Source organism: Odontesthes bonariensis, chromosome 17, assembly GCF_027942865.1.
Source record: "Odontesthes bonariensis isolate fOdoBon6 chromosome 17, fOdoBon6.hap1, whole genome shotgun sequence".
Classification (NCBI taxonomy): Eukaryota; Metazoa; Chordata; class Actinopteri; order Atheriniformes; family Atherinopsidae; genus Odontesthes; species Odontesthes bonariensis.
Window position 1 is genome coordinate 18333206 of NC_134522.1, and position 24155 is coordinate 18357360.

Consider the following 24155-nt stretch of genomic DNA (forward strand, 5'->3'; position numbering starts at 1 on the left):
CACCTCCAGGCCATCGTCTGGCACTTCCTACAAGTTTTTCCACTTCCTGTCGCTCACAGCGGTTTCACACTTCTCACTTCCCCACAACAGCTCCTTGTCCTGGTGTCAACATCTCTCCAAGCTTGTGAGGAAAATAAAATGAGCTGTGCAAGTTGCTTAGCAGGGATTGGTGTTATAATACAGTGATGTTTGTATTTGATATTACCCCTATCTCTTCTCTCTAAAGTTAACGTGTTTCCTTGGAGTTGCATTTTTGTAGAACATTTTGTTACTAACTTGTTTTGACATAGATCATTCTGCATAGTGAAACTGAACACTGTATTGTACTCCTGACATGACATTTTTAGTTTAGACACAATGACACAACTGAGGAACCACATCAGGAAACATTGATTTTATTTTGTTTGCAGGGTAGGGAAATACATGTTAGATTTATGCATAAATAAAGATGTAAAATCATAGCAAATAAGCTGGACATTAGTAAGACCCACCCTCTGACTAATGGACATTTTCAAATTATGTTAAGACGGCAGAAGTCTATGTTACAATCCATCTTCTTGATCTATCATTTTAATTCATTTCATGCCCTTCAGCATCTCCTTGATTAGCCTCACTAAGATTAGGATGTGTGCCCACGCCTGCTGTCAGCGGGACTCACAAGCCTGTATTCAAACACACACTTCTCTCTGATGGATGGCATCCGTTAAGGGTTTCTTAACTGTCAGTGTGCCAGAAGCAAAAGTGTTCTTGGCATCAGAAAACTTTTGATCAGGAATGTTCAGTTAATAGCAGCTTTTATATTTTGGCAGGCAGAGTTTGTCACAGTCTAGAATGTAGACTGTTTCATTAGAACAAACAATATGAGTCTGTGAATGTAAAGAAAAATACTGTATGAACTCATACTGCAAAAGAAAACCAACTCCTACCATCTTTCGTTTTCTCTTTTCTATCACTGCGCCATATATAATTCTGAGAGCTTAAACCTACCACAAAATTCAATACTGTACCTTCTTCAGGTATAGCAACTGGAAACACAAGTTTCAGTAGAAAATTAGATAATAATAATAATAATAATAATAATAATAATAATATATAAGTATATAGCGCTTTTCCGAATGCTCAAAGACGCTTTACATAAGGAACAAACAGAAAGCAGAGACAAAACGAGACATTATAAACAAAAAGACAACAGAACAAAAAAAAAATAAAAAAAATACACTGTTACAGACATTAGGCACATGGGAGGGGGGGTGAGGGTGGAAGATGATGGGGGAGAGAAACATTTTATCATGGTTGTATGTGATTTTGAACAGGTGGGTTTTGAGCTGGCTTTTGAATGAGGGGAGTGTATCGGAGTTCCGGATGGCGGGGGGCAGGGAGTTCCAAAGGGTAGGGGCGGCGATGGAGAAGGCTCTGTCCCCAAGGGTGCGGATGATTAAAACTTGCATTATGAAGAAGTTTGGTGTGCACCTAAAAGCAGTTGGATCAAAAGTTAATTTACAAATTATGTCTATGAAATCTGCTGCAGCAGGGTTTATTATTTCTCTTATCATACCAGTTTTCTTTGATACTATCAGTGAGGTGTCGTTCTTCTGACAAGGTGGGACGCCAAGGGTGGGTCATGTGATCAGGTGTTTACTTCAGTGTCTTTTTGTCAGCTTGGCAAGTTTAATTTCATGGAACTTGTTGGAAGGACACTGTATGGGTAATATATGAAACATCTAATCTCTGATGCATTTATTTAATCATTTTGATGCTCAGTCCCTGACAGAAATGTGTATTTGCAGATTCTGAGCTGCTCGGGAATGCATTCTCCCCCAGCACCATCCGTATGAATGCCTCTGACCCATACATCCTAAGACATGAGTAAATTAACAAATGAACAGGCTTCGATTTTTTTTTTGTAAAGACCAGAGAAAAAAATGACCCAGGTAATTTATCATCTGTGAAGGTGGCATACAGATAAGTGTGAGAGGAAGACAAAAGAGAGAAGATTATGGGGAGAGGAATGTATGGGGGCAAGGGTGGTTGAGGTCTCTTCCACCTTGAAGGAAACACACACATACACACTCACAAACACGTCATTACGTGCAATTTATGCTTCTTTACTGGCCTGCCTCGGCAGCTTTGATAATGCTTCGGTTCAATCTCCTCTGTACACACTTGTACACACGTGACTCTGGCTCAGAGGTAGACGAGCACACATAGAGACCTTGGACTGCAGCATTTTTTCATCACGCTAAGAGACAGTTACAGCTGTGCTTTGTCAACTGACTGCATTTAAATAAACTCAGTAAACTGAGAGCATTTGCAGTCAGTGACCTTTTTCTTCGCTCAATTTTTTTTTTTATAAAGTTGATAGGAGTATAATCTGAATACTGAAAACATGTAGCATTAACGATATTTACTGCAACTAAAGAAAATGTTAAAAAAGCATTTTACTGCCTCTTAATGTATATTATATTTCAAATTCAAGGGTTTTACAGAGGGTGTAGTTCCCTATAGACACTGACCACAAGTAAAGATGTTTCTCATCGATGTTCCAGTCAAAGGGTAAATATATATATATATGTATATATATGGGTCTCAAAGGTAGTTATTCTCACCCTTTTGATTAAATTACATCTTAACATAAGATCAAGAAAGAAAGATCTCATTTTCACTGTCAACATGTCCTAACTTAACCGATGAATGATGGTTTGCATGCATAAGAAGTAACAGTAATAGTAATAATTTTAAGAACAGCAGAGATTGGACGACTGTCTGGGAGCTTGGAAAGCTTTTATAGAAGGAAAAATAACATTTCCAGTGAATTATATGATAGGAGGAAGAGGAGAGGAATAAAAGAAGAATTCTAAGACCTGAGATAAAAATGAGTTCATGTGTTTCCCTTTATCATGCCATTCTACTGAATTACTATTCTGTAAAATACATAGACATAAATTAACCACAACAGCTCCCTCAGAGAGGAGGAAGATTGGTCTTTATGAATCTCTGCGTGTGTTGACATGACAAAATATGAGCTGAAAGACAACTAGTTTTTGCAAGAACGCCAAACAAACGTTCTGTGTCTGTCTGAGTATAACAACTGTGCAAATGGAGTCATTAAGCTTTGCAGGTGTGTTGTTGAGTTCAGTATGAGTTTGATATAAGGTGTGGGCTGGTGTGATCCTGTTGCAAGATGGTGTGTAGTTGATCTTAGCTTGTGCTTTCTGCAAACTATATTTACCTTTAATTCTAGGTTTTTCAATTTTTTTTTAAAATCCCTAACCTGATAAGCAGTTTCTCTATAATACACCTTTCATTTCTACAGTGGTGCACAGGACTTACCAACTTTGATATCAATTACCTACAAATAAAGCATCTGCTGTTATTTAATGTGATATTTTTATGAAGAAAACTGTCCCTCCGATTGTCTTACAAGTAGTGGCGTCAGTGTGTGTTTGTAAAGTAAATAGAAAAAATTGAAATTGTCACAGGTCAAATATATTGGTGAGAAAACCCACAGGGACACCCACCTCTGTCAGAAGTATTCAAAGCCATCATGCCTCACAGAAACACACAAAACATGCACGACTCGTCAAGTTCATATTTGACAGTTTAATGGAAAATACGGACAACTTAGGTGCTTGACTGATAGAAAAAGAGGAAAAATAGTTGTAAACATGCTCGGTGAATAAAAAATCAACAGCATCACATTCGTTAATCAAAACTTACATGTTTGTGATTTCACAGAAAAATTTAAAAAATAGAAAAGCTCAAACAATCTTAGTTTGCCGGTATTGTAGAGGAGCAAAAACTAAAAATGCAAGCCGACCATTTAATTTCATTGCCAAGAAGAAATATTATAACAGCTGTGACTTCAAGTTACTTTATGTCAGTTAGCTGCTATGGCTGTTTTAATAACCATGCACTGTGTATAGTTTGTTTAAGCTATTAGTATGTAGTAGTTTTTACCTTTAGGTTACATATTCAACACCACATACAATGTAGGAATAATTGTACATGTCCTCTCGGTAACTACTAGCATTGTTTATTGATCCAGCAGAAACGTAACCTCCCACACCTCTGGTCATTAAATGTTTAAGTCCTTTTATAGCAGGCCGCTCGGCTAAAAAAAGCCCCCACAGTATGAGATGACAAAATGACCAATAGTGTCTCTGAAGATGAATGACATGAATCCAGCTCTCTTGCTGTTGTGTCCGCAATGTGAAAAAAATAAGATTCAGCATGAACAGATGGTCATTGCCCAGGTGTCTGATAAGAGCCTTGAGGGCTGAAAAACAACAGACTTGAGCGAGACAGCTCTGATATACATCACAGGTAGCCCATTTTACAGCAACATATGGAATGAGGTATTCTAACAACAGGCTCTTCTGCATGTTCAATTTTATTCATTTTTGGCAACATGTTTTCTTCCCATGGCTATGGCACGATGACTGAATTTCCCGGGAGCAGTTCCAGTCTAAGCATAGGAAACAGAAAGGCACATTTCTTGACATCTCTAAGGACTGTGCACTCTCCTTGTGACTCAGTCTGAGTATCATTCTGTCTGTCTTTTCACTCCCTGTCTACTGTTTGAGTGTTCATGCATTGGATACCTAATCATTCTCTCCGTCTTTGGCCTGTGTAGGTATGAAGCCATTCAGCTTAATGCGCTCCATCGCATACTGTGACAGGTTTGTCAGACTGATGTTTCCCTCTTTCTTCTCCCTGTTTTCCTCATCAGGCTCCCCATCCTCTTCCTCCGTCCTTTCTTCTCCCAGCATGACACTGCCGTTGTTTATGCTCACACTCGCCCGTCGAGCATCTTCAGGAATGTTCCTGCGCAGCTCACGGTTCTTGTTGCGCCTGGCCAGCTTGGTGAGAGATCCGAAGCGGAAGAGATTCTCCTCCGAGGAAGACGCTGTTTGTGGCGTTTGCTCGCTCCCCTGATGGTCATATGACACACAGGCTCCCTTCAGCCTCAGGTTGTTTAGTTTGGTGTCGATGCTCTCCTGGGAAGAAGTCTTAAAACGGCCAGCATCCAGACTGGCAAACATGGCCCGTTTTTCCGGTGAGAGCATATCAAGCGAGTGAGCTCGCTGCTCCAGGCCCAGCTGACGGCGCTCCATGCTGCGGATGGTGGCAGCCCGCTGCAGCTTATCATGGATCTCAACACTGAGACGCCGGCGCGTTTCACGGAACTCTGCTCGTACATTTGCCTTCCACTCAGCTGCATGAGCTTTAATCTCTCCAACCTATAAAAACAGTGTAAACAAATATGTAATAATGTAATAATAATTTAAAGCAGCAGCACATTGTTTGAAACCTGTCTAACCCTGTTGAATTGTGTAAGAGTTACATTGATTCACAGTGCAAGAAATATTTGTTTCCCAAAAAAATGCTTGAAAATTGTGAGATGCACACATTGCTTTTAACTTTTTCAATTAGCATGCATTCATATCACTTGACTGTTAAATTTCTTATTTTTTTCTGCAGAAAACGCCTCAAAATCAAAGTCTAAATGTAGGAGGTGATGGGGATGATTTCAATCAAACACAGGACTTTCACCCACAAGATAGGGGTTTGTGTCTCGTCTGGTACTATTATGTCTTTAATTTCATTACTTTTTACCTATATTCTTTTTACTTTTAGTGACTTTGCATTTTATGATACAAATACTATTTTTTTGGTTCAAATTGGCAATCGGCCAAAAGAATTTTAAACTACCATGTCATATATTGTGGACCAACATAGCTCTTTCAGATGTGATACTGGGCTGATTGTAAATCTTGCAAAATTGTAATCACTTAGGAAAAACAAAGAATATCAAATTCCTGTTGTTTCTTTAAAAACACATTTGGTTCACAGAAAATACAGTCAGAAAACTATTACTTATTTGGTGTTTTAAGCAATCACATCTGGTCACAGAACCTTCTAACAAGGTCTAAATATCAGGGATTAATAGGAATAAAAGAGTAGACAGAGGACAAGGGAGACTGTAGCTGAGTCACTTTGTTATGTATAATAAATAAACCGCACCTCTTCTTTAGTCTTCTTAGAAAGCACTCGAAGCCAGTCTCCAATCATGCTGAGAACAGCTGCGAAGTATGCTAAACCCACAAGAATCCAGAACCACACTAAAGGCTTGTACCAGCTCATATAGTCAATCACTCGATTTCCACCTGGAAGGGCAGGCAATATACAGGTTTAGTCACAAGAAGTAAATTATGTCACATCAACAACATTGTACATGATGACAGCGCAGCATTCTGTTGCATACCTGCAACATAGTCTCCTATTCCCACTGTAGTGAGAGTGATCACAACAAAGTAGATGGCGTCCAGTGTGCTCCAGCCCTCAATGTATTTGAAGATGACAGCAGGGATGGTGACGAAGACAATGCAGCCAGCCAGGATAAACAGGATGACGGACGTCACTCTTATCTTTGTCTGGCTGATCTGTTTGTGCTTTTGCTGAATTTTTTTTTTAAATTTAAAAAACAGGAAGGAGATGTTTTGTAATACAAGCAAATAAAATAGATCCTCGATGAAGGACAAAATGAAGAATAAAAGCAACCAATACATGACACTTAGGGAAACTAAGTGGGCGTGGTGGAATATAGTTCAGTAAAAAGACTGGGACTGCAATAAAATGTAAACCCTGGAATAATACTTTTTCATCCAACTAAAACAGCAGTATGACCTACAAGAAAGAAAAAAAAACAAATGTCATGCAATTTAATACTTAGAACTCACCCTGAATATCTTCTCAACTCGCAAGATACTTTTCACAAAGATGGTCCCCAGCTGATCTCCGATTCCCGCTAACAGGAAGCCAAAGAGGGGGATGCCAAATATGGCATAAAGGATGCAAAAGATCTTTCCACCTTCCGTGCTTGGAGCTATGTTTCCATAACCTTTTGAAACATTGTAAGCATGATGAGGAAGAAAGAGAAAGAGAGGGCAAAATCCTGGCCAAGATTCATTGATCGCATTAAAGACAAAAGAAAGGCACAAAGAAGAGCAAAGGGGAGGTGGTAAGACGAGAAGCAGAAGTCAATCAAGACTTACTTATGCAACACAATCAATTGGAGCCTTTACATAATACTTCGTAGTGCATGGAGACACTCTTCCAGAAACAATAATTAGGTTCACCTTAAAGAAAATTGCATTAATAATGGACCTATGGTGACTTACAATGATACATTTTGATACAATGAAGAAGCCAGGGAGGTAAAAGACAGCATTTAGAACGTTTTACTTCCCTTTCCAACCATTGCTCGGTGATACTTGCATCAAGCAAGTTTTAATTATGAATATTTCACATAGCTGTTTCAAAACATTTTCATGTGGCAATGAAGTAAATGAGACCTCTGAAAACTTCTGCTCAACAGCAGTAGCTGGAGTCAATTCAATCTCAGGATGACACCATAACAAAAGGTCAGGGAAATGGTATTTTTCCAGTCACTTTAATGATGGTGAATACAGTCAGGAGAGAAAATAGACGCTTTCATTCGTCAGTACTGAAGTCATAGTTATGGATACTAAATTACAATATAAATATATCAAAGTTGATTAAAGCCACAAGGCAACCAGAAATTTCCGACTTTGATCTTTAAAAGAAATCCAGTCACATGTCATCAACAACATGTTCTCCCTGCAAATCAGCAGGGGTCCGTTTCACGTGGCAGGTTCAACCAACTCTGAGTCTATTCCTGATCTCTGAGTTGATCTACTCTGAGATAGAAAACCCTGAGTTTTCGGTTCCAGAAACGCTGATTTGAGTGAGGTTAATCAACTCTGAGTAAGTTCACCTTGAGTTTAGCGCGTGCACCACAACTTTAAAAAGCCAGCATCAATGGAGCCCCGATTCGACGAGTCACCTTGGCAACGGGGAAGAGGAGGGGCTTTTTTCACCAACCTCGAATTGGAAATCTTAATGCGCTCATACGGCGAGTTTCAATACGTTTTTAGAAATAAGTGCAACACCGTTGCAGCAGCAAAAGTGTAAATTTAAATGTAGTCCTTTGCAATCACAATAATATTATAGGGAAACTGCTTGAATGGTAGCCCATTCATTTATTTCATTTAGGTGCAATCCCGCAGGGGAGAAGCGCACTTGGCAGCAGTTTAAGATGAAATATAAAAACATTGTTCAAACAGGTGAGACCTCGGCATGGAGGTACCTCATTTTGATCATGTTTTACACTGTAAAGTAAAGATTAAGTGGCTATTTGACTGTGCAGTTATTTTATTCCCAACATAATGCTGTTTTCACACACATAAACTATGTCTTCTCATCTATACCATCCATCCATCCATTATCTATACACCGCTGAATCCGTCAGTCGGGTCGCGGGGGGGCTGGAGCCTATCCCAGCGGTCAATGGGCAAGAGGCGGGGTACACCCTGGACAGGCCGCCAGTCCATCACAGGGCCACATAGAGACAAACGAGACAAACAACCATACACACTCACAGTCACTCCGAAGGACAATTTAGAGTCATCATCTATATCATGTTCTGTTAAATAATTAAGCCTATTTAAACTAACACAGACTTCTACTGAGCCAACAGAAAGAAGGCAGATGCCCGTAAAACGGGTGCTGCCCAGCACCGCCACCTCTAACGGGAGGCCAGTGGCTGAGGGAATCCCCGGAGGGAATCCACCCCCAAGACACGAGTGCCTTTATAAAATATAATAGGCCTATATATGTCTTTTTTAAGCCTATTCATACAAATATTTATTTGTCTTTTATGTCTTTTTTTTTCTTTTGTCCCAACACATTCTGATGGTGCCGCTCAAAAAGATAATTGTCTGTAAATGCAAAAATCTATGCGCGGTCTGATAACCATCTCCGACGAATATTTATTTCTCTGCGCAATAATGCTGCACCTTCATCCACGGGATCGTTGTCAAAAGGACATGTTCGTGAAAAAAGTTGCCTCCTACTGTGCCTAATGGACTTATAGAAGTAGAAGAACTCGCTCTGCTGACTGAATGAATGAGGAAATCAAATGGCGTGTGTGGCTGAAAGAGGGCGGAGACAGAAAGAAACTCAAGGTTTCTTGAATAAAACCTGGTCCCGACCAGGTTAGGTTCAGAGAGTCTGTTACTCCGGTAACTGACCGTGAGGTTAAGTTACCTCTCTTTGTGAAACAGGCTAGAGTTACCCCTCTTTCTCGGGGTTGAGTTACCTCCCTTTGTGAAACGGAAAACTCAGGGTTTCCCTCATTTCAGGGTTAATCAACTCAGAGTTTTCACTAAACCTGCTACGTGAAACGGACCTCTGATGTTGTTTGAGGAAATGAAGCATGTTTGTAAAAAAACAACATGTTTAGGTCAGCAGCATCTGAAAGCAATTCTGAGAGTGCTGATCTGCACAGGTTGTTCAATCCCACAGTGATTACATTTCAAAAAAGAAAACTCACTTGGGGCGGGAATATGAGCGTGGGATTTTACACATACTTGCAGAGAGTAGAAAAAATGCTGTTGTCAATAAGAGGTATAGCACAGTTTAATTTAATTATATTGAAGGTCAACTGTTATTTTGAATAATATAATAATTTCATGTGTTTAGTGTTCGGGTTTTTGTATCTTATTCATTTCTTTCTTTTATAAAAATACTGTCAGAACAGAAATTGTGAACTCCCCTACAACTGTTACTATGAAGATATGAATTATGAAAATATATTTTACAATTATGTGCCACATTTGAATTTTTTAACAGATCACTGGTTTATTTATTGGCTTTACCCACTTCATTAATATTTATCCCATAATGTCAGTTCAGTTATTTAGCAAAGAAAATTGGGGCTTCTGGTATTTTAGACAGTTTATGAGTTAATTCTGCAGATCTGAACTCTAAGACTTGTCTTCCACATGAGATGACATAGAATGACATCAGTTATACGTGTGGGTGTGTACAGTACATTTACACATATGACCACATTTTTGTTTTGGCATGTAGTGTTGTAATTCAGTGTAATGACTTAGAGGCATGAATATCCTTTGGGTAGGTCCATCATTTCACCTTTGAATCGTTATGGTTTGTTTAGATTTATTACTTCTTATCAAACTGTTAAACCTTTCTTTGAAGGCTGTTAACTTGTTGTTAAAAGACTTGCTAAATCAGTGACCCCAACTGACTGAATAGAAAACAAGAGGTCAGAAAAAATTAGTTGATACTCCTCTGACATTATTAGAATGACTTTCTATCATTTCAAGTTGGTTAGCTAACACTTCATCGTGATAGATCAAGACCTATAAGTTGTCACTGTCACCGACAGCAAACCTAATACCTAATGTTTAAAGCTTTTACCGATGGTTGTGATGACGGTTCCAGCAAAGAAGAAGGCACTGCCCATGTCCCAGTAACTGGAGTTGTATGATGTCTCTCCAATAGGCCTCACTCCCGCACTCATGGCATCTATGGCATGCTGGGAAGAGAAAATATGCAAATTTGAATGATTGAATGGACAGAAAAAAAATAGTCCTGCTTTATAGCACCTAGCTCCCATTCTGCCACTGAAATCTTACAAACAGCATTTTGAAGGGATGATTTAATGCCACCTCAGCTGACAGCAACACAACAAACACGTGTCTGCTTTGATTTTACTAAGCAAAACCCTGATGGTTGCATGTTCTCCCCGTGTATGCGTGGGTTCTCTCCGGGTACTCTGGCTTCCTCCCACTGTCCAAAAAACATGCATGTTAAGTTAATTGGTGTCTCTAAAAAATGTCCTTAGGAGTGAGTGTGAGCGTGTGTGGTTGTTTGCCTCTGTGTGGCCCTGTGATGGACTGGCGGCCTGTCCAGGGTGTACCCCGCCGCCCGCCCAATGACCGCTGGGATAGGCTCCAGCCCCCCCGCGACCCGACCGACAGATTCAGCGGGTATAGAAAATGGATGGATGGAAAACCCTGATGATGTGAACAGCGGGAGTAACTTATCCATCATACCAATGTTTTGGTATTTCTGTTCCGTGTGCCTTAGTATGTGTGACACTTGTCAGTGATTGTGCAGCACTCAAGGGGTAAGAGGGGATTTATTAAGACATCTACATTATTTCTGTTTACGGTGTGATATCAAGAGCAGTTATCCCAACCTTTTTGGCATGTCATCTTGAAAAAAATACTTTTTTTAAAAAAATATCCTAATTAGAAAGATAAAGGAAAATAGGAAAAAGGAAGTTCAACTTTGCAGCCTCATGGTAAATCATAACATAGCTGCAATACAAAAGTAAATTCTTTGCAGATGAAGAAAACTGTTTGTGTCTTTTTTGACATTTTGTGTGTAATCAATGTTACCTTTTTCTTCCCACATTTGGGTTATTCAGAAAAGGAAAAGACGTGGGATAGATCAACAATGAGAGAGCACCTATTTCAAGGAACGCATTGATGTTTTTCTAATCTTAACTATGTTTTTAATGCCTAACCAAACAGCAAGTTATAGTCCAAGTAAACAGCAAGTGGAAATATGCAGGATGTAAAACACGATTGTTTAAAAAGTGGTGAAATCTATTCTCCTGGATGGCAGCCCACCACCCGTTCCTTCAAACATTACAAGCCTTTGTGCAGCTTAAAACAAAAATGGTCTCGTATGCAATTTTAAAAATAATTATGTCTACTAATCAACAGAAGGAAAAAAAAAAACATCCAGGAATGAATATCTGTTTTTAACTGTGGCAGAAAGATGCTTTCTTGTGACCCTTCAGGATTACCCTTCGAAATGTGGAGATATTTCATGCCTTCCCCTAGTCTTCTGTACCTACCTCAGAGAATGCACCATAATGACTCACTCTTACTATTTGTGTGCAGAAGCATGGAGCACAAGATCTGCTCAAAATATTCAGTGTTTCGCTCTTCACACAGAGCTGTTTTTCCACTCTACTCAATTTGCATGTTCTTACAGTTCCCACAGACTAAATCCATATATTTCCGTTTCATTCAGAGTACATTCCTTTCTTTTTTTTTTTGTCCCACTGCTTCATTCCCATTGGAAAACATTAACTGCAACGTTATTCTCACACATCTCCCTCTGTGCTCCGTTATGTATCCATTATGAGTTTATCTACTATACAGCGTTCTTTCTAATTTCCGTGTTAATGGGATTTTATGAGAAAAGCATTTATCTTCTCATTTTGTTAGAAATTTATAGTGTAAGATTTTGCCTCTGGGTTAATTTCTGCTGATATGAAATCAACTGTGAAGAAAGCCTTTGGTAAGAAGTAGCTCCAGTGCCTTTTCAGCATTCCTGCAGGATGTACAGTTCAACCTTTTCATTTCGAGAAAGCCCCAACCTATCCTTGCAAGCTTCAGAGTGATCCACGTCCGTATAATAAAAGATGCATCAGCTCTCGTGACATACATTTCAGTAATGACAGAGTACAGCACCACCTTTAAACACATCACTGTACGTGCCAACTCACAATCTTGCATGTGATAACCTCCGCTCCACCATCACAGCCCCACTAATAGGAAGCATTTTGCATCTAAAATCAGCCAATTAAAATCATGCTATTTCATATTTTTTTGGCAGAAACATCATAGTGGTTATCATATGATAACCATAAACAACCTAAACATATGGTCAAGGGAGAGCTATAAGTAGCTACACAATGTATCTGGATATTTTATGACAAGACCTATTCTTGTCTCGTGCCTTTTTCACAACCAAGTTCATGCAGAATGAGAAACATGAAAAACAGGTCTCTTGCACATGCACTTTTGACGTACGATGATGGTGAATTATTGTTAAGTAGCAAGACAAATGGTGTTTTGCTTCACCTGTCATGTTCTTTTCTACTTTGATTTCACAACAGAGTCGGCACATGGACATTCTTCCAGAAACGCAATCACCACCAACGGGGCTCTTGGTTAATGTGCTTTCACATTCTCCACTGCAGTATCATTAGAGAGCAGACAGCCACTGCAGATTTTTATCCTCTCAGTGTGACTTTCCACCCCACAGTGTGTGACAGCAGTGAGCCAGCCAGCATGGAGCCGCACGCTCTCCTTCACCCAGCTGCATTCTGACACAGTGCCAAGCTCTCCTCTGCAACACTTTCACCATCAGTAATAACTTTGGCTTTACCCACACCACCTTGAAGCCACAGGGGGACTAAGGTTCATCACGATTAAAGTTGGTTTGACCTCCGCAGACAAAGTTCTGCATTTAGATGAAAAAGTTCCAAAGTAGTTTTGTTACTTTGCGCAACCCGCACTCCAAAAAAGTTTGGACACTGTAAAAAATGTCAACAAAAACAAAGTACAACGGTTACAATAGTACAAGAACAGGCACGATTCTGTCATGGAAATCATTCCATGAGCTCAGGGATACTTCCAGAAATCATTTCCTGTGAACACATTTCATTGTTTCATCCGCAAATGCAGGTTTGCTCTATAATAAAAAGAATAAGCCACGTGTGAATGTGATCCAGAAAAAATCGTGGTCTTTGCTGAGGCAAAGTGAAAAACTGTTCTTTGGTCAGATAAATGGACATTTGAAATTGTTTTTAAAAATCACAGACACTGGGGCGGTCTGTGGTGTAGTGGGTACAGCAGATGCCCCATGTACAGAGGTTATAGTCCTCGCTGCAGCTGGCCCCAGTTCAAATCCTGCATCGGACGACCCTTTGCTGCATGTTATTCCCCCTCTCTCTGCTTCCTGTCTCTCGTCACTGTCCTATATAATAAAGGCATAAAAAGCCCCCAAAAAATAAAATAAAATCATGGACACTGCTTCCTCTAGACTACAGAGGAGAGGGACCATCAGCGCGCAGTTTAAAAGCCTACATCTCTGATTGTATGTGGGTATATTAGTGCCTATGAAACTGAAAACTTGCACATCTGGAAAGGCACCATTAATGATATAAGGTACGGTATATATAGGTTTTTGGAGCAGCATATGCTCCCATGTCTTATTCAGAGAGCCTTTGACATTTCACCAAGACAATGTTAACATGTATTACATATATTACAGCAGCATGACCTCACAGTGGAATAGTCCAGTTGCTGCACTGGCCTGCCTGCACTCCAAACCTTTCACTAATTGAAATCAGCTACAATCCTATTTCAGATGAAAAGTGGATAACATTCCTCTGGTCTCCCTAGTTCCCAGACATTTACACTGTTGTGTTTGACTGAAGGGGGGAAGAGGGGATGCTATACTGTGGTAAACATGGTCCTGTTCCAAGTTTTTTATATATATATATATATATATATATATATATATATATATATATATATATATATATATATATATGTTGTTGCCATTTAATTCAAGATTAGATGGTATTTTTCATAACACAGTAAAATGTCTCACTTTCAACATTATGACTGGTTGCACATCCTGATGCAGTTTTACTGAAGGTAGCTCAGTCAATACAAATGTTTATTTGTAGATAATTGACTCATCGATAATCAAGGCTTGACTGCTGCCAGTGACAGCATGGTTTCACATCATGCCACTGTGTGAGTCATCAAAACAGCACCTGGAAAGCCAATTAAGGCTGCTGTCTTTGTGGGAGCCCAGTGGGTGTGTGGAAAATACAGCTACCGAAGCAGACGTGAAGAGGTCATAAGAGGTGCACAGACACACTCACCCATTATATCAGCACACGCGGTGAAGTAACGCCTAACAAGAGCTTGCTGTCGAATATATTCTCTCTTCTTGTTGTCTCTCACACACACATTGCTTCCCAAGGTTACATTTTCTTGTCAACTCCTCCACCCAAACAGTTTGAAAACAGTGAGTCACCGCTCCCCGTGTCCCCTCAGAAGATCTTCGGCTGAGTGATGGGCTGAAGCACGAACAGACGGATAACTGTAGGAAGACCAGGGTGACTTTTTCATGGGGTGCTTGTGAAGAAGCATGCCTTGCAGGGCTATTCGTTAAATAACATAAAGGAAAAAATAAATGTTGGGTTTTTTTATTTGATAGTGTAGCACCGTTACTTTTGCTAAACTAAGTTTTTGGTGGAATGTTAGACCAAAGAACTTTTTGTTTTGGGTTTTCACGATTTCACATCAAGAAATTCCCCTTTTTTTATGGAGATTTGTAGGGAAGATACAATCATCATATTTGTGTTGTAATGATAAAGCTACGGCCAGTTCTCTTTAGCATAGCTTAGCTAAAACATTGCAAAGTAAGGGAAACTGCTAAACATGTGAAAAAAACCTGTCAATAAATTTGGTTTGGTTTGGTAGTTTAGGGTAAAACTGTGCCACATGTGCATAATTAACCATGATTATCAAACTGTTCTTTTAGCACATTATGTAATATTATGGACAAATACCTAAGCTTTCAGATCTTTCAAGTCTAATCACATGCCATCATATATTATCTCACATCCTAAGCTCATCATTTGTTGAAGAAACTCGTGTCTATAGTTCAGCTTCTGCTACAAGCACTTCTGCTTTCAGCGCCAGGAGGTATGTGACTGCTGGTCTGTGCAATGAATAATTGATTCCCCCTGGACCTCAGGCACACCATGCGAGGTTTTAATTTCCAAGCTTCTCCTTGGGAAATACTGTCATTGATTTTAACAAACTCATGATAGTGCTTTTGTGGCTCAAAGATTGAGCAGCACAAGGGAATGTAGAAAAAGGATGCTTCTCAAAGAAAATGTAAAAGAACACAGGCTGACAGGGGAAAGGGAGAGAATCAGAGAGGCAGTTCAATATTCACTGGAGCAGTGTTCAAGATGTTAGCATCAAATGGAACTATTCTTGTGGAAAGTGGAGCACACCAAGTGCCATTTGTGTGGTTCTTTCTTTGGGTTATTTCAAGCTAAAGGGAATCAGCGGGGACCTCTGTGGCACTAACCTGAGTTTTATCTTTACTTCTCTAAGACTACAAGATACAAACAAGGAAATATTATGCTCGCTTGATTTACAAAATTATTTCAATTGTTCTATTGTTCTATTGGTCGAAGCTAATTAGGTATTTCCGACTTGATTCTCACTTATCTCAAATGTTGTTCATTGTTCCTTTCTTATTGTTTCTTCCTTTTTTTTTGCTGAAAAATCCAATTGGCACTCCGTATAGAGTGTTTGACTTTTCTATTTCTACACCCCTTCACAAATCAAACTTTCCACCCAGCCTACTGTACACTGGCACATCTCAAATCATTTTCTAATCCCGCTTCTGCTTGTTTATGTCAGCTTGATGTAGTGACCTTACATCTCGACCCATAACTCTGGGTGTGATGCCAGAGAGAACTGTGAATCATCACCATGCTGTGTGCTATTGCTGCTGACAGTGTGAAACTACACTGTAAAATGCACAGTTAACTTGCACTGTGATGCTAATTGTTTTTTTTTTATTTAGTTCTGTTAGCTGTCTTGTCTGATGTACTGAGGCACTGGGGATAAAAAAAAAACAACAACTTTAAAAGCTGTCATGATCAAATGTTGAGCTCTTTCAAAGGTGATATGATCTAAGTTTACTAAAAGGGGGTAACATAATAAGAAACTTTGAAGTCTTTTTAGTCATGTATAATGTACCAAGGGTTGTATGTAAGATATCAAACAGAAGAAATGCTACTGATGGAGTTTCTGGTAAAGTAATTCATTTCAGAGGGTCACTGCAGTCCCGTTGTGCCGGAAGATTGTTTATCAAAACTGAAGCAACGCCAACCAAAGTTTTGATAGAAAACATGGAAAATATGGCATCCGACATCTCTTTATGTGAATGTGCCAATATTGATGTGGAAGAAGCTTCATCTGTTCAAAAACATGTGGCTATTAAATCTACAATCTGGAATTTTTCCTGCACCAAAACATTTATTATTAAGGCTTAAAGATAGTTAGTTCAAGCATAGCTATTGTGCTATTCAATATCATGAGCACTTCTTTACATTTGAATAACAACAAACTCAGTAATGCCACAACCTTGAATCTCAATTCCCCTTCGATAACTACAGCATAAAGGTCACTGGGACTGATTTGTCTTGGGTAAGTGACACATATTTGCCCCTTTCTCCATGATTACTTTTATGTACTGTTATGTAACATTGAGCTTCATGCGTTGGCATATCTTTAAACAGATGTAAGGTGTCACAGAGAATCATGTGTAGCACTGTGGTGGCCCTGAGATGAGATACTGCAGTTCTGGCACAGGGAAAGAGCTGCTGTCAACAAAACAGGCAGCAGACGACTGGGGCGTGTCTGCTGATGGTGCTTTTGACTCGATATAATCAATTCATTGTCTCATATTTATTAATATAATTGGGATAAAAAATGTCAGTAAATTAACGCTACCAAGTCTATGAAAACGCTCTATAAGAAAGAATATTGGATCTGCGATCAGCGTAACTCTTGTTATTTCTTAATTGGGTTTCTTTGATTTAGAGAGTGGATCGTTGGAAACCCTCCACTTGTTCATATATGTAAGTGCTCAGTGCCTCAAGTAAATTGAGTAACAGAATATTAAAAATAGACCATGGTACTAAGGCATGACACATCTCTAAAAGTGCACGACGGATACTCGAATTTCTAGAGAAAAAAAAAAGGAAACATCAGGTAGACAAACGCAGCTGCTTTGGAATTTCAAGGTAAAGGGGAGACGGTATGTTGGAATCGAATTAGGGATGACTGCTCTGAAAATGACAAAATCTGAAAAAATATCAGTCAAGCACCTCTCTATGCAGCAGCAACACCAAAACTACTCCATCTCAAGAACTTATACGAGCTTTTCTGAGCATCCGGCTGTGTCTTTATCTCAATCAGTTAACTGGCATGAGTTAGGGTTTCTCTCACTCAACATTAATATAATCACTCATATTTCTACTGATGTTTTCATGACCATTTTGAAATTACTGTAGGGAACTGCCAAGGTTAAAAAAAGAAGTACTCGATTACTTAAAAGTTTTTCGCTTATCTGAAGTAGCTTTTGTCATCAAGCACTTAATGTGAGTTAAATATTTGTCTCTGCTTCAAGATTTTGTTTTGTTTTTTTCCTGTTTTCTATGAACAACCTTTACTTCTTTGGTTTATTGTTGGCATGCATAACATAGCCAACACTATCACCCTTTGGTGAAAACCCCAAATATGAACAGTTTTTCTCCTGTTGTTCCTTCATGTAAAAGCAAACTTCTAACATGTTGCAATAAAGTAAATCGCTTGACGATTTTTGTCAAAATTGGAAATTTAGAAATAAAGGCTGAATTTACTAAAAGATGTCCTAGCACTTAATAAGTTCGTGGGATTTAGAAAAGGAAAACAGAATTAGTTACCACAAGAACTAGTCATTATCTCTGATTGCAATCACCATCTGTGGAACTGCTCCAAAAAAATTCAGTCTTCTCCTTTTCTTGTTTTAATTATCTGCTGAATGTACTAAGAACCTCCATAATGCACCAACCGTTTTTTACTCAGCTAGTCTTATCCTCCTGTTCTCTATTGGTGATTAAAAAACAAGCATCCATTTCCATCCACTGATCTGAGATTGAGTCGCGGAGGCAACAGGTCCAGGAGAGAAACCCAGCGACACTCTCCAGCTTCTCCTGGGTGATCCCGAGGCGTTCCCAGGCCAGAAGGGACATATAATCCCTCCAGAAAGTCTTGGGTCTGCCCTGGGGCCTCCTCCCAGTAAGACGCCCGGAAAACGACCAGGAGGCATCCTAACCAGAGGCCCGAGCCACCTTAGCTGTCTCCTTTAGATACGGAGGAGCAGTGGCTCTACTCCGAATTCCCTCCGGGTGGCTGAGCTCCTCACCCTATCTCTAAGGCTGAGCCCAGCAACCCTCTAAAGGGAAACCTATTTCAGCCGCTTGTGTCTTTCAGTCACTACCCAGATAAAAACAGGCTAAATCAATATGAAGTTCAAAAGCTGTCAAATAGCTGGAAGCACAAAAGAAAAACGTTACCATATTCAAACGCTATGAAACCATAAACATGATGTTTCAGTCCAAAACCTCATCTTCTCTCTCACTCATACTCACCTTGATAATGTCATCCAGCTCACTAGGAGTGACACACTGGTGTCTTTCCAGAAAAGAGGCCTTCTCCAGGGTGATGCTGGTCTTCCGGTTGCTCTCAGATGGCTGCTCCAAAGCCTTAAATACCAGTGCTCCACCAACCAGGTAGAGAACAACCACGATGAACACGGCCAGCACCGTCTTCCACTTCATTACTGAGTGGAGTGCTGCAATCGAGCCATCGGTGCTGGCATCCAGACTAGCCACCATGCTGGCAGAGCGGGAGGAGATGGAGAGGCGTGGAAGTGGACAGTGGCCATTTGTCTTTGGATCGTAGCCCATGGGGTTTTGCATGGTGGCCACACTTGCCTGGACAAGGCTTGACTTCGCCATGCCGGGCTGGACCTTCTTGGGAGGGACCAAGTTGGACTGGACCGCCACTAGCAAAGAGAACAAAAAGTAAGAAAAGGCTGGACTGATACATACATCGTTATCATTTCTTGTTAGAAAGTACAGAGACAGAGACAGTAATTCCTTATCTTGTTGGTGTGATTGTGATAGTTATCCTTGGTTTTAAAAAATAAATACATTGTAAATGACTGCTTTTGGTGATTTGATGTATTGTTTACATGTATTGTATGTTTACAGATCCCTTCAGCATTTGTCTGATATAGCCGATCCTTTGCAAAAAAATATGATGAAATTAGTTTAACAACAGTAACCCCACCTTTTCTTGTGGCTTCCATTTCACATCTAATAACAACGAAGGGACACTGCTGTATGCGACATAAAAATAAGCATGTTGCAGATACTGACAACCTATTACCCCCTGTGTGAAGCTTTAAAAAAGCTTTCTTCTGCCCACACTCAGCTAATAAAAGGCTTTTTGCTGTGTAAAAATGCAAAGCCATCAGAGAAAAATGCTTGTTACCCAGGCTACGGCCGTGTCTGCAGCAAGACTCTGTCAGATCAACATCTTCTTACCATCCTGAAATTTTGTAACCATCTCAGATTTCCCCTGTCAAACTCAGCCTACATCCCATCAGCTCGTGCTTTGATCTCTGCACAAGTTAGTATCATATTGAAACACTAATGATGGGAAAATCTGTCAAATCTGAATAAGCAGCGTACAGTAAGACACTATAAGAAAAGCATTTGCAAATATTTAAGGCATGCCTTAAACCCTTTCAGAGTTGTCAGGTAGAAGTGAGAATGGAGTTACTCAGCAGGATTCAATTTTCCTAATGTGCTAAGTGAAGGATAAGTGCCTTATTCAATATTTGAGCGCTGGATTTTTATAACAAATGCATGTGTGCAGTATGAGGTGGAACATGAAGCAAGAAGCAACAAGGAGGTAGCCAAATTTAGACCCCTTTAACGTATCTCTTTTTTAAGCTTTTCAGAGCTCTGGCGGTCACCCCTAACGCCCCCTCTTCTCTTAGGCTGTAAAGCATAGAGTGCCTCTATGCTATAGGCGGAGCCTGTTGTCTATAATGATGTAACCCTGAAAGGTAGGAGTGAGAAATGGATTTGGCTGAGGTAGGCACTATTGTGTTTAATGTAATTGTATGGCACATACAAACACGCTGACTCAATAAATCAAGGACGTCCAGGAAGTGTCTCCTACTCTGATGCAGTAACTATGAATCTTTTTCAGTAAATCCCTGCTTCAGTGAGTGGATCAATAACAACAAAATTATGTCACAAGCTCAGGAAGGTGCAAAACAGCCACTTTCAATTAGCAATACAGTCTTTAAGGGAGGTGGCATGATTTTTTTTTCATAATAAGAGATGAGTTAAAAATTCAAGACTGACAGGTGAAGCCCCTGGAAGACTGTGATCAAAGTGTTGGGATGTATTTGGTGCAAAAAACTATTGGGCAAAGTGCATGAGTCATCTTCTGAAAATGTTTGATTGCTTTTCTTCTGTTTTTTGCCACCAAGTGAAATTGAATAAATAAAGTATGCTGTGGGCCAGTGGCAACTAAAGCGCCTTATTCAGTCAATATGGTCGTGAAAATAAATAAACAATACACAGCTATGATCTGTACATTAAAAAAAACTAACACAAATTTTCCGACTCTGTGAGCCATTAGTAGAAAATCGTTTTCAAGGATCTTCACATTGATTTTTCAAAATTAAATAAGGGCTGAGAGGAAAGCAAGGTTTTATCTTATAGTATCGGATGCTCTCACCGCCCTCACTTTCTGCTTCTAGTATGTCAAGCCAGAGGAAATATTCACAGGGGGACTGAGCTCCATAATGGAGGATCTCCTCACTTCAGCCACGAAAAGTAATGGAAAGAGATAAGTTTCCAGTTCACACAGCTGCATTGGGACTCTTCTGCCTGTATGTTTGTTCTATTTCAAATATCCAGAAGCCTTATTCACTCACCGATGAACCCCTCCCTCAAATCAAATCAGCAAAAGTAAACATGAGAGAAAATTTCTTGGCCATGTTATTCCACATGGTTTTGAGGCAAGTTGCAGGCATTTAACTCACTAACTGAGCTGCAAAACCAAAAGTTAAGCTTGCCTGAATGAAATAAAGAGACTAAAAGATTTCCGGTAGAAATACATTTAAAAATAAAATAAAAAACAATGTTGTTGAAGTCGGGCGAGAGGCAGGGTACACCCTGGACAAGTTGCCAGTCTATGGGGTAAGAAATCAGTAAAAAAGAAACGTGCATCCGTGCAAGTAATCCGCGCATATTTGGATTCGTAACTTTTCGATTCGTGTATGTATTTTTTGATGTCGTAACTTTTCAATTCGTATTTTGACAAATATCAAAACACAACCCATTATAAACACAGATGGACTCATTTTTAGAGATTGCACATATTTATTTTATGCTCAACTACAACCAAAGACGCACACATTTCCCAAATATGCGCAAATTACTTGCACGGATGCACGTTTCTTTTTGACCAATTTCTTACCCCATACCAGTCCATCACAGGGTCACAGACAAACAAAAACAACCACAACCACACACACACTCACACTCACTCCTAAGGACAATTTTAGAGACACTAATTAACCTAACATACATGTTTTTGTACTCGTATTAATTTATTTCTTAAATTATAATTGTAGAATTCATTTAAGTAGACTTGAGACCATGTTTTTAGAGGGCCCCAGAGGGCATGGAGGAGGAGTCAAGGTAATTTATTCGGGGAAAGCCCTCTCAAAATAACACATTTTTGGTAAGTTTGGTAGGAAATTATAGCTATATGAGTTGAAATGTTCTAGGTGTAATATTACGAATCAACAAGTCTATGTACTCCACTTTTGTTTTTGTGAACCTTTTCGGTCTCACAGCGGTTATTTCTGCTCGCCTGACGTTTTTGTGGCTCCTCTTCAATTACGGCTGCACAACTGACGGAAAATGGTAATTGTCACAAGCACGTTGTTCAGCACTTAGAACCATTTTTCTTAATTTAGTGAAACAATCTAAAATGGATCTCTCAGGAAAATTCAAAAGAGAAGCCACCCCAGAGAATTTGTGTAAAACTGCTCAAGCCAGAGAATAAGGTGATCTGATGCGAATGTGCCTAGCTACCTCACTGATGGCACTGATATCAAGAGTGGGCTACCTTTGAAACTACAAATAATTAGCCTTAATTATAAAGTCACAATTCAGTGAAAAAATGGGATTTACCAACCTTGTTCTGGGTCCCAGTTAACTTGTTTCGCCTGGTTTTCTATTGGGAATTTCATGTTTTTTTTGTTCCCAAATCACGACGCTGGCTCAGAAAATGTATTCAACGCGAGTGGAAAATTAGAGAAAGACAGGCAAATCACGGCACGATTCTTTTCCGCATCCTCGACACGCCATTTGTTTTCGTGGAAACCTTCTCAAATTGTACAGATAAATAAACGTATCACGAAACCGCATTGTCTGTCTCTCGAGCAGAATACCCCCTCCTCCCTTTTTTCTCCGCCTCGCTTGAACGCACTGTGGCAGACTTGAGATACACCGCCTACAGACGCCTTTCTCTGAGCTGTGGCATCATACGGGGGTCCAAACCACATCCCTTGCCACACTCAAACAGTGGTCCGGTCCAGAGAAACCGCCAGAGTGTGTTCAGCAGAGCGTCTTCACGCACGCTTTACACCAGCAGCACGAACAACAGGGAAGGATGCTCTCCTCCCTCTCAACCACGACTCCACCTGCATTTTCTGTATAGATGCATCGAGCGTTGCATCACCTACATTTCTACTAAAATGTGAATCTTAATTCATGACTTTATTCATACTCACTCTTATTTGTCCGCAAAATATTATCTTCTCATCAACTGGCAACCCGCAGCCGAGCACATGGCGCACCAAGCCGGTGGCAGACTTAACCCATTACATCATTCACATGTGGGTGAGTTATGGCATGAATAATTAATGAATCTCAAAAGGCACAAAGACGGGTTACCTCCTCTTTCCTGTCAAACCCCCTTATTGGCAACTATGGGCTATAATGTTTATCATTATAGAGGGAAAAACAGCTCAAACTGAGCTCATCATTCAATGCAACAGATTGTGAGGAACTTCAAGATCCTTGAAGGTGAAATGTTCCCTAAATGTTTAACTTTCCAGGTCAGGTTAAATCATTCTTAGGGAACAAACACACTTTTTTTTTTTCATTCATTGGTTTTAATGAGTTTTACACCACACTGTAAATTAAATCCAAAATAAAATGTAAAAGTTGAGCTTGTTGTGGTTTTTTTTTCCATTAAAGTCACTTCAAATTACTGCTGCATTTATACTTATACTAATCAGTCTGAAAATACAACCTCATGATAACACACAAAAACAATCTGTAGATGAGTGTTCGTGCAAAAGAAAAAAGAAAAAAGAAAGAGATCAAAACACAGTGAAACAGGCCCACGTTGCATAATCTCACAAATTTAATAGATAAATTAGATAAATGGCAATGGTAATAAAAAAAATCATATAAACACCTACTGAAAACATACTGCACGCAGAAAATCACTGAAAACACATTCAAGTGTCATTTGTTCAACATGTGTGTAACTTAACTTTACTTCATGAGATGAAGTCTTAAACATTTTATTCTCCAAGTAGCTAATTTCTAGTTTCTCAAACTAATCAGCATGATGCAACAGTTGTGGTCAACACATCCAAAATGTCCAAAAATATATATTTTAAATATGACAGGAGTTAAATCTGTTAAATATAACAGGAGTCAAAGGATATGCTGAACCGTGACAGCGACATCCAGATCTTTGACTATGAAT

The 24155-nt window shown here is 39.6% G+C and overlaps 1 protein-coding gene across 2 annotated transcripts; it reads right to left on the bottom strand.

Moving 5' to 3' along the window:
* Nucleotides 1-3598: 3598 nt before the first annotated feature.
* On the bottom strand, nucleotides 3599-23256 carry kcnk10b (potassium channel, subfamily K, member 10b). Of its 2 annotated transcripts, none has more exons than XM_075448370.1 (7): nucleotides 23167-23256; nucleotides 18929-19344; nucleotides 10306-10423; nucleotides 6741-6901; nucleotides 6266-6458; nucleotides 6025-6167; nucleotides 3599-5240 (listed from the first exon to the last, which is right to left on the bottom strand). In XM_075448370.1, coding segments are annotated over exons 1-7 (1671 nt in total). In that variant the 5' UTR covers nucleotides 23168-23256; the 3' UTR covers nucleotides 3599-4601. The 2 variants fall into 2 exon arrangements, with proteins under 2 accessions (XP_075304485.1, XP_075304484.1); XM_075448369.1 differs by lacking the exon at nucleotides 23167-23256 and adding an exon at nucleotides 22569-22991.
* Nucleotides 23257-24155: the final 899 nt, after the last annotated feature.